The sequence below is a fragment of the Gallus gallus genome, chromosome 38, assembly GCF_016699485.2.
Source record: "Gallus gallus isolate bGalGal1 chromosome 38, bGalGal1.mat.broiler.GRCg7b, whole genome shotgun sequence".
Taxonomy (NCBI): Eukaryota; Metazoa; Chordata; class Aves; order Galliformes; family Phasianidae; genus Gallus; species Gallus gallus.
The window spans coordinates 441,269-451,439 of NC_052569.1; the positions used below are offsets into that span (position 1 = coordinate 441,269).

The 10,171-nt window shown below is 62.2% G+C and overlaps 2 protein-coding genes across 2 annotated transcripts; one reads left to right on the forward strand and one right to left on the reverse strand.

Moving 5' to 3' along the window:
• Positions 1-620: 620 nt before the first annotated feature.
• On the forward strand, positions 621-5,261 carry YIF1B (Yip1 interacting factor homolog B, membrane trafficking protein). The gene is made up of 8 exons (XM_040655113.2): positions 621-667; positions 754-989; positions 1,565-1,669; positions 2,481-2,559; positions 2,783-2,840; positions 3,507-3,662; positions 3,758-3,851; positions 4,540-5,261. Exons 1-8 carry the CDS (start codon positions 649-651, stop codon positions 4,690-4,692), a joined length of 900 nt encoding a protein of 299 aa, XP_040511047.1. The 5' UTR covers positions 621-648; the 3' UTR covers positions 4,693-5,261.
• On the reverse strand, positions 5,146-9,639 carry LOC107051508 (kunitz-type protease inhibitor 2-like). The gene is made up of 5 exons (XM_040655115.2): positions 9,533-9,639; positions 8,414-8,470; positions 6,806-6,970; positions 6,071-6,097; positions 5,146-5,972 (listed from the first exon to the last, which is right to left on the reverse strand). The coding sequence occupies exons 1-5, from the start codon at positions 9,612-9,614 to the stop codon at positions 5,830-5,832; spliced, it is 474 nt and encodes a 157-aa protein (XP_040511049.1). The 5' UTR covers positions 9,615-9,639; the 3' UTR covers positions 5,146-5,829.
• Between the last annotated feature and the right edge of the window lie 532 nt (positions 9,640-10,171).

Sequence of the window (10,171 nt, forward strand, 5' to 3'; positions counted from 1 at the left end):
ATAGAACTGGGACCCCCCCTCTATAGAACGGGGTCTCCTCCATAGAATTGGGACACCAATGGACATCTGTGGACCCCCCCAAGATGGCACTGAGACCCCCATGGGTCTGAGACCCCCACTATGGAACTGGGAACCCCCATAGAACTGCGACCCCCCCCCCCACAATGGGGCCGGGGCTGCCCAGATGGGACACCCCCACGGCTTTGGGACCCCCGGATGGCGCCTTCCCCCCCCCCACCCCCCCGGATCTGGGACCCCTAATAGGGCTGGGACTCCCCCCCCCCCACGTCCCCCTCTGGGGACAGCCGCCCTACGGCCCTGGGGACACCATGGGGACATCGTAGGGACTTCATGGGGACATCGCGGCCCTGGGGACACCACGGTCACCCTTAAGGCCTCCATTGCGGCCTCGGCGGCCCCGTAGCCACGACGACACTCACCAGGCCCCGCCCCGTCACCATGGCAACCTCCCCGCCGCCATTTTACTTCCCGGAACGACTCCTTCCTCCCATCACTTCCGGTCACCTGACGTGAAGTGGGCGGGGCTCAGAGCCCCACCGCCAACAGCTTCCTCCCGCTGGGTCACGTGAGCGCAACAAACGGAAGCGGAGGGGCCTCGAGGAGCCCACAACCGGAAGCGGCGGTGCTATGGATGCTGCGGGGCTCGGTGAGCGCCGCGCGGGCCCCGTAGGCCCCATAGGGCCCCCTCAGGCCTCACCTTGACCCCCCTCCTCCCTTATTTCCACCCCACAGCCCCCAAACGCCGCGGCCCCGGCCCGGCCCCACCGCGCATGGCGGAGCCCCGACCGCTGTTCGATGACACGAGCGGGGGGAGCGCACCGGGGAGGGCCTATGGGGCCGCCCCACCGCCTCCCCCCAACCCCTCTGCCGCCGCCGCCGCCGCGTTCCTGGCCGAGCCCGTGTCCACCATCGCCGCGGCGTACGGCAGCAGCTGGGCCAGTCAGGGCCGGGAGATGATGGACCGGAACGTGAGTGGGGCGGGGGGGCTGTCTGTGGGGCTGGGAGGGGGGCTATGGGTCAGGGAGGGGGGCTCAGGGGCTGTCTGTGGGGCTGGGAGGGGGGCTGAGGGGTGAGGGTGGGGCGGGGGGGCTGTCTGTGGGGCTGTGGGTCAGGGAGGGGGGCTCAGGGGCTGTCTGTGGGGCGGGGGGGCTGTCAGTGGGGACCGAGAGTGGGGCTGGAGGACCCCAAAACAGCACTTTTGGCCCCCAAATCCAGAACTGAAAGAATCTGTCAGGCCCCAAATCCTCCCTTTTTTGTCCCCAAACCCAGAGCTGCCATCGCCTCTCAGACCCCGGCCCCCCATTTTTTGCCCCGGCCCCCCATTTTTTGCCCCGGCCCCCCATTTTTTGCCCTCAATTCCCCCCCAAACACCTCTGCATCCGTGGCTTTGGAGTCATGTGGAGATCCCTCACCGCCAACAGACCCCAAATCCCCTCTTTTTTGCCCCAAAGCCACCACAGAGACCCCTTCCCCCCCCCCCCATCCCCCACACTGGGGGGTCTCTGCGTGGGGCTGTGGGGCACTGCTGGGTTCTGCCCCACAGATCGACCGCTTCCTGCCCGTGGGGCGGCTCAAGTATTACTTTGCAGTGGATACGGTGTACGTGGGGAGGAAACTGGGGCTGCTCTTCTTCCCCTTCCTGCACCAGGTCTGTGCCCCGACCCCATTCCCAGTCCCATTCCCATTCCCGGTGTCGTTCCCAGTCCCTGTATTGTTCCCATTCCCAATCTCAGCGCTTCCCTCATTCCCAATCCCGTTTTCCTGCCCCCGTTCCCAGCACATCTCCTCATCTCAGCCCCCTTCTTCCCTCATTCCCAGTCCCGTTCCTATTCCCGCTCTATTTCCCAGCGCTGATCCCTCTGCTGATCCCATTCCCAGCGTTGATCCCATTCCAATTCCCAGTGCCAGTTCCATTCCCGCTTCTGATCCCGTTTCTGTTCCAATTCCCAGTGCCGATCCTATTCCCATTCCCAGTGCTGATCCCATTCCCATTCCCAGTGCTGATCCCATTCCCACCACTGATCCCAATCCCATTTCTGATCCCATTTCATTTCCCACTGGTCCCATTCCCATCCCATTCCCACTGCTGATCCCAATCCCATTCCCAGTCGCATTCCCACCACTGATCCCAATCCCATTTCTGATCCCATTTCTTTTCCCACTGATCTCATTCCCAATCCCATTCCCAGTCCCATCCCATTCCCACCACTGATCCCAATCCCATTTCTGATCCCATTTCCTTTCCTACTGATCCCATTCCCAGTCCCATTCCCACCACTGATCCCAATCCCATTCCCAGTCCCATTCCCATCCCATTCCGACCCCTGATCCCAATCCCATTCCCAGTCCCATTCCCATCCCATTCCCACCCCTGATCCCAATCCCATTTCTGATCTCCCTTCTTTTCCCACCAACCCCATTCCCACCCCATTCCCACCCCGTTCCCTGCCCATGCCCAGGACTGGCAGGTTCACTACCAGCAGGACGGTCCGGTTGCGCCCCGCTTTGACGTCAACGCCCCCGACCTCTACATCCCAGGTACGGCCCCGATGTCCCCACGTGTCCCCAAATGTCCCCACGGACCCCAATGTCTATAAATACCCCCATTGGCCCCAACATCCCAAAGGGTCCCCATTGGCCCAAACGTCCCCAGTCGTCCCAAATTGGCCCCAATGTCTGCAGATGTCCCAAATCGTTGTCCCAAATGGTCCCCCGTTGTCCCCCACTGTCCCCTCTGATGTCCCCAATGCTGTCCCCACAGCGATGGCATTCATCACATACCTGCTGGTGGCCGGGCTGGCGCTGGGCACCCAGAACAGGTGGGGGTCCTGGGGGGGTCCCCATATCCCTATGGGGGTCCTGGGGGGGTCCCCATATCCCTATGGGTCCCTATGGGGGTCCTGGGGGGGTTCCCGTGTCCCTATGGGGAATTCCTGGGGGGGTCCCCATATACCTGTGGGTCTTTGTGGGGGTCCCCATGTCCCTGGGGGGTCCTAGAGGTTCCCCGTATCTCTATGGGGGGGTCCATATGGGGGTTTCTGTGGGGGGTCCTCATATCCCTGTGGGTTTGTGGGGGGGGTGGGGGTCCTCATATCCCTGTGGGTCTGTGGGGGGGTCAGGGGGGGTCACTGTGTCCCTCTGGGGGTCCTGCCACGGTTCTTCATATCCCAGTGGGACACTATGGGGGTCCTGGGGGGGTCCGTGTGTCCCTATGGGGGTTCCCGGGAGATCCCCTTATACCTGTGGGTCCCTGCGGGGGGGGGGGGGGGGGGGGGGGTCCCTATCTTTGAGGGGGGTCCTACAGCTGCCCTCCCCCCTCCCCCCACTCAGATTCTCCCTGCTCAGCCTGGGGCTGCAGCTGAACTCAGTGCTGTCCTGCCTGCTGCTGGGGGTCCCCCAACCCCGCCATGTCCCCAAACCCCTCTGAGTCCCCATAGGGGTTCCTGGGGGGGGGTCCTACAGCTGCCCCCCCCCTCTCCCCCCAGGTTCTCCCCGGACAGCCTGGGCCTGCAGGCGAGCTCAGCCCTGGCCTGGCTGCTGCTGGAGGTGCTGGCGGTGCTGCTCAGCCTCTACCTGTTCTCACTGCCCACCGACCTCAGCACCCCCGACCTGTTGGCCTTCGCCGGATACAAATACGTGGGGTGAGCCCCGTAGGACCCCCCCACTCACCCCATAACCCTCTGGGGGGGGGAGAGGGGGGCGTCTATGAGCCCCCTCCCCCTTCCTGCTCCGTCAGGATGATCGCAGCGCTGCTGGCCGGGCTGCTGTTTGGGAGCACGGGGTACCACGCCGTGCTGGGCTGGTGCTGCCTCAGCATCTTCGTCTTCATGGTCAGTTATCCCCCCCCACCCGAAGACCCCATCTATGGGGGGACCTCTCTCCCATAACCCCGAAGTTTTACCCCTTCCCCCTATTTCCCCCCCCATAACCCCCAAGTTTTAACCCCTTCCCCCACAGCCCCCCCATAACCCCCTCCATTTCTACCCCTTCCCCCCTATTTCCCCCATGAACCCCTCCATGAACCCCCCCATTTCCCCCCCATTATTACCCACATTTCCCCCCATAGTCCTCCGATTTTTGCCCCTTATTTCTACTATAACCCCTAATTTTTACTCCTAGCCCATTCCCCCCCCATAACCCCCAAGTTTTACCCCATTCCCCCACATAACCCCCAAGTTTTACCCCATTTCCCCCCCATAACCCCCAGTTTTTGCCCCCATTGCCACTATAACCCCCAATTTTATCCCCCCTCCCCCCATAGCCCCCCAATTTTATCCCCCCTCTCCCCCATAACCCCCAATTTAACTTCCTTCCCCCCTATAATTCCCCTCACTTCCCCCATAACCCCCCCTATTTTCCCCCCTCTCCCCCATAACCCCCCCATTTTATCCCCCCTCCCCCCATAACCCCCAATTTAACCTCCCTCCCCCCTATAATCCCCCTCACTCCCCACATAACCCCCCTATTTTCCCCCCTCCCCCCCATAACCCCCCCTTTTAACCCCTTCCCCCCCCCCAGGTGCGGTCGCTGCGGCTGAAGCTGTTGGCAGAGGCAGCTGTGGGGGTTGCAGGGCGGGGGTCCCGTTCCCCCCCCCGCACATACCTGACTGCTGCCATCGCAGCCGTGCAGCCCCTCTTCATGTACGCCCTCACCGCCCACCTGGTGCGCTGATTTGAGGCCAAAAACTCCATTTTTGGGGCTCTGGGAATGCCCCCCCCCCCCCCCCCCCATCCCCCCTCAGCTGTACAATACACCAGGCGCACAATGGGAGCCATTGGGGTGTGGTGGTCACAGTAGGGGTTGGGGGGGGGCAAAGGGGGGTCCTTTGGGTGGGAGGGGGGGAGAGGGGGGTCCTGGGGGTGTTAATGGGGTGTTGGGGGGGGGATGGTGGGGTCTTCAGAGTGACAATGAGGTGCTGGGGGGGTACAGTGGGATCCTTAAGGTGACCATATGGTGCTGGGGGGAAGGGGGGGGGGGGGTACAGTGGGGTCCTTAGGGTGACAATGAGGTGCTGGGGGGGGGGGAGGGGTACTGTGGGGTCCTCTGTGGGGTCCATGGGACGCGGTGAAACCCCCCCCCCCCCCCAAACCAATGGGGCACAGGAAGAGGTGAGGGGGGCGGGGGGGGTTTTCACGTTTCCCTTTATTCCAAAAATCCCTTTAAAAGTGTACAAAAAAAGCCTCCCAGGAACCCCTTAATTAATTACTGCTCATTAAAAAGCCCCAATGGGTGCAAAAGCACCGCGAATCTCATTGGTTCCCCCCCCGGGGACAATCAGTACAGAGCCCTGGGGGGGGGAAGGCCCATTTTGGGGGGGAAAAAGGGCATTTGGGGGGGGAGAAAAGCCCCATTTGGGGTTAAAATGTCCCATTTTGGGTTAGAAAAGCTCAATTTTGGGACAGAAAGGCTCGATTTTGGGGGAGAAAAGCACCGTTTTGGGGTAGAAATGGTCAATTCTGGGTGTGAAAAGCTCATTTTGGGGGAGAAAAGCCTCATTTTGGGGGGAAAACCATCAATTTTGGGATAGAAACGGTCAATTTGGGGGGAGAAAAGCCCCATTTAGAGTTAAAATGCCCCATTTTGGGTTAGAAAAGCTCCATTTGGGGGGAGAAAATGTCACATTTTGGGATGGAAAAGTGGCATTTTGGGGTGAAAACGTCACATTTTGGGGCGGAAATGTCACATTTTGGCGTAGAAAAGCGGCATTTGGGGGTAGAAAGAAGCCGAAAAGGTGCCTTTTGGGGCCAGGAGAGCCCCGTTTGGGGCAGCGGCCCCCCTTTTGTGGGGTAAGGAGGGGCGTTTTGGGGTTCAGGCCTCGCTGCCCATCAGCCTCTCCTTGTCGGCGCCGCGGCTCCGGCGGTGGCAGCGTTGTGTGGCAGCGGGACGGGTCAGCAGCAGCGCCAGCAGCGCCAGCAGCAGCACAGCCAGCAGCAGCACAGCCAGCAGCACAGCTGGGGGGGGGGGGGGGGGGGGGGGGGGCACAGTGTTAATGGGACATATGCACGATGTCACCTGAAGGGGGGGCGGGGGGGGTGAGGGGGATGCTCACCTGTGGGGTGCCAGCTGCTGCCGTCACCTGGAGGGAGGGGGGGGTCACTGTGATGTCCCCATTGCTGTCATCCCCCCCCCCAATGTTCCCAGCCCCCTAATATCTCCCCCCAGTGCCCCCCACCCCGTCCTTATTGTCCCCATAATGTCCCTAGCGCTGTCCCCAACCCCCCCCCCAATTGTCCCCCTCAATGTCCCCCCCCCCACCCAATGTCCCCATGCAGTCCCCATTCCCCCCCCACCCCTGTCCCCATGTTGTCCCCCCCACTGTCCCCATGGTGTCCCCATTCCCTCAATGTCCCCCAGTGTCCCCATGTCAGCCCCCCAATGTCCCCATCACCCCCCCAATGTCCCCATGTCACCCCCCCAACATCCCCCCAATGTCCCCATGTCACTCCCCCCAATGTCCCCACAATGTCCCCATCACTCCCCCAATGTCCCCATGTCACCCCCCCAACATCCCCCCAGTGTCCCCATGTCACTCCCCCCAATGTCCCCCCAATGCCCCCCCAATGTCCCCGTCACCTCCCCAATGTCCCCATGTCACCCCCCCAACGTCCCCCCAACGTCCCCATGCATCCCCCCCCATGTCCCCCCAATGTCCCCATATCACCCCCCCAATGTCCCCATGTCACTCCCCCCAATGTCCCCCCAATGTCCCCATGCTTCCCCCCAATGTCCCCATATCACCCCCCCAACGTCCCCATGCTTCCCCCCCCATGTCCCCACGCCGTACCCCCCCCGCAGCGCTGCAGACACTCCTCCCTGTCGCGGTAGTTGTTGCGGTTCCCGCGGCAGCCGCCGTAGATGAAGGGCCGACATTGGCGGTGTTGGGGGCTGTAGAACCAACGGTGGAACGCGGCGCGGCACGGCCCGGTGAGGGGGGGGGCGGCGCACAGCTCTGCGGGGACAGCGGCCGTCAGCGGGAGGGGGCGCAGCCGGGGGGGGACGCCCAGCAGTGTCACCCAGTGTTGTCACCCAGCAGTGTCACCCGGTTGTCACCCATCACCACCAGGCAGAGTCACCCAGCAGTGTCACCCAGTGCTGTCACCCATCATCACCTGGCAGTGTCACCCAGTGTTGTCACCCAGCAATGTCACCCGGCTGTCACCCATCACCACCAGGTGGGGTCACCCAGCAGTGTCACCCAGTGTTGTCACCCGGCAAAGTCACCCGGTTGTCACCCAGCATCACCCAGCAGTGTCACCTGGTTGTCACCCATCACCACCAGTCGGGGTCACCCAGCAGTGTCACCCAGTGTTGTCACGCAGCAATGTCACCCAGTTGTCACCCATCACCACCAGTTGTTGTCACCCAGCATCACCCAGCAGTGTCACCCAGCAATGTCACCCAGCAATGTCACCTGGCTGTCATCCATCACCATCTGGCGGAGTCACCCAGCAGTGTCACCCAGTGTTGTCACCCAGCATCACCCGGCAGTGTCACCCAGTGCTGTCACCCAGCATTGTCACCCAGCTGTCACCCATCACCACCAGGCAGAGTCACCCAGCAATGTCACCCAGTTGTCACCCAGCATCACCTGGCGTGGCCAGCCAGTGATGTCACCCAGCAATGTCACCCAGCAATGTCACCTAGTTGTCACCCATCACCATCAGGCGGGGTCACCCAGTTGTCACCCAGCATCACCTGGCGGGGTCACCCAGCATTGTCACCTGGTTGTCACCCATCATCACCTGGCAGTGTCACCCAGTGTTGTCACCCAGCAGTGTCACCCAGTTGTCACCCATCACCACCAGTCGGGGTCACCCAGCAGTGTCACCAGTTGTCACCCAGCGTCACCCAGTGTTGTCACCTGGTTGTCACCCAGTATCATATGGCGGTGTCACCCCGTTGTCACCCATCACCACCAGGTGGTGTCACCTGATGGCATCACCCGGCAATGTCACCCAGTGTTGTCACCTGGTTGTCACCCAGTTATCACCCGGTGGTGTCACCCAGCATCACCTGGCAGCGTCACCACGCAGCGTCACCCAGTTGTCACCTAATATCACCTGGCAGTGTCACCCAGTGTTGTCACCTGGTTGCCACCCGGTATCATATGGCGGTGTCACCCTGTGGTGTCACCCATCACCGCCTGGCGGGGTCACCCAGTTGTCACCCAGCATCACCTCGTGGTGTCACCCGATGGCATCACCCAGCGGTGTCACCCAGCGGTGTCACCCGGCAATGCCACCCGCTCGTCACCCATCACCACCTGGCGGTGTCACCCACGGCTGTCACCCAGTGCAGTCACCCACCATTGCCACGTGTCGGTGTCACCCTGGGGTGTCACCCCCCACCCCTGGCATTGTCACCCCAACCCAACTCCCCGTCTTGGTGGTACCTTCGTAGGCAGAGTCCCACGGCGCGGTGATGTCCGGAGGTGGTGCTTTGCTGGGGGCTGTGGGAGTGCCACTGAGTGTCCCCATTTGGCCCCACAGTGTCCCCATTTGGCCCTATTTGTCCCCATTTGCACCCAGGGGGTCCCTGTCTGTCCCCACAGTGACCCCCTCTGACCTCATGATGTCACCATTTGTCCCCATGGTGTCCCCATTTGTCCCCACAGTGTCCCCATTTGGCCCTATTTGTCCCCATTTGCCCCCAGGGGGTCCCTGTCTGTCCCCACAGTGACCCCCTCTGACCTCACGGTGTCCCCATTTGTCACCACGGTGTCCCCATTTGGCCCTATTTGTCCCCATTTGCACCCAAGGGATCCCTGTCTGTCCCCACACTGACCCCCTCTGACCTCATGGTGTCTCCATGGTGTCCCCATTTGTCCCCAGGGGTCCCGTTTGTCCCCACAGTGACCCCCTCTGACCTCATGGTGTCCCCATTTGGCCCCACGGTGTCCCCATTTGGCCCTATTTGTCCCCATTTGCACCCAAGGGATCCCTGTCTGTCCCCAGAGTGACCCCCTCTGACCTCACGGTGTCCCCATTTGTCCTCACGGTGCCCCGTTTGTCCCCAGAATGTCTCCATTCATCGCCAGGTGTCCCTATTTGTCCTCAGCTGTCCCCACAGCGTCCCCGTTTGTCCCCATTTGTCCCCTAAGTGTCCCCCTCTGACCTCACGGTGTCCCCATTTGTCCCCATTTGTGCCCAAGGGTTGGGGACACTCAAAGGTTGGGGGGAGGACAAAAAGGGTTGGGCTAAAGGGGGAGGGGCCCAAAAGGGTGGGGACAAAAGGGGAGGGCCCTAAAAGATGGGGGTAAGAGGGGGAGGGGCCTTAAAAGGGTGGGACCCAAAGGGGGAGGGGCCTAAAGGGGTGGGGGCGCGGTGGGCGGGGCCTAAAGGCGCTAGAAATGGGAGGACCCCAAGGGGGCGTGGCCTCGCGGCCCTCCCAACTTCCGCTTCCCGTTAGGCCCCGCCCTCCCTTCAGTCTCTTCTCCCCCTCCAAAGGACCCCCCCCCAAACGCTCCCCCCCCCAAATCCCCGCCCCCTCCCGCCCCCCCCTCGCCTCGTACCGTCGCTCCCGGGCCCGCCCGGCACCCCCCCGCCGCCCGCGGGCAGCAGCAGCAACAGCGCCAGCACCGGCCCTGCCGCCATGGCCCCCAGGTGACGTCACTGCTGTGCGACGAGGCGCCGCCCGGTGGCGTCAGGCAGGTGCGCGGCCAGGTGAGCAGCCACACCCCTCCCCTCCCCTCCTTCCCCGGCGGGGGGTGGGCCACGCCCCCTTCGTTTGCATGTGGCGCGGGAAAGAGAGGAGGGAGAACGCAGGGGATGATGGGGCGGATAGGGGCTATGGGGTACAGGGCTCTGTAGGGGCTGTGAGGCCCTATAGGGGTTACAGGGCTGTATAGGGCACTATAGGGCTCTATAGGGTGCTGTGGGGCTCTGTGGGATGCTATGGGGATCCTATATGGGTTATAGGACACCATAGGGCACTGCTGGACTCTATAGGTTGCTATGAGGGCTACGGAGCTGTAGAGGGCGCTGTGGGGCTCTATGGGATGCTATGGGGGCTGTAAGGATCCTATACGGGCTATAAGACACTATAAGGTACTATGGAGCTCTATAGGGTGCTGTGGAGTTCTATAGGTTGCTATGAGGGCTGTGGGGCTCTATAGGATGCAACGGAAATGCCTTAAAACCCCAAATTTCAC

What these genes read in the sequence shown, in the direction of transcription:
- YIF1B (XM_040655113.2), top strand. An exon ending in GGGAGATGATGGACCGGAAC is followed by an intron (nt 990 to 1,564) that starts GTGAGTGGGGCG and finishes TCTGCCCCACAG; the next exon opens with ATCGACCGCTTCCTGCCCGT. An exon ending in CCCCGACCTCTACATCCCAG is followed by an intron (nt 2,560 to 2,782) that starts GTACGGCCCCGA and finishes CTGTCCCCACAG; the next exon opens with CGATGGCATTCATCACATAC.
- LOC107051508 (XM_040655115.2), bottom strand. Translation starts at nt 9,614, where the DNA reads ATGGCGGCAGGGCCGGTGCTGGCGCTGTTGCTGCTGCTGCCCGCGGGC. An exon ending in GGGCGGGCCCGGGAGCGACG is followed by an intron (nt 8,471 to 9,532) that starts GTACGAGGCGAG and finishes GCACTCCCACAG; the next exon opens with CCCCCAGCAAAGCACCACCT. An exon ending in GTGGGACTCTGCCTACGAAG is followed by an intron (nt 6,971 to 8,413) that starts GTACCACCAAGA and finishes CTGTCCCCGCAG; the next exon opens with AGCTGTGCGCCGCCCCCCCC.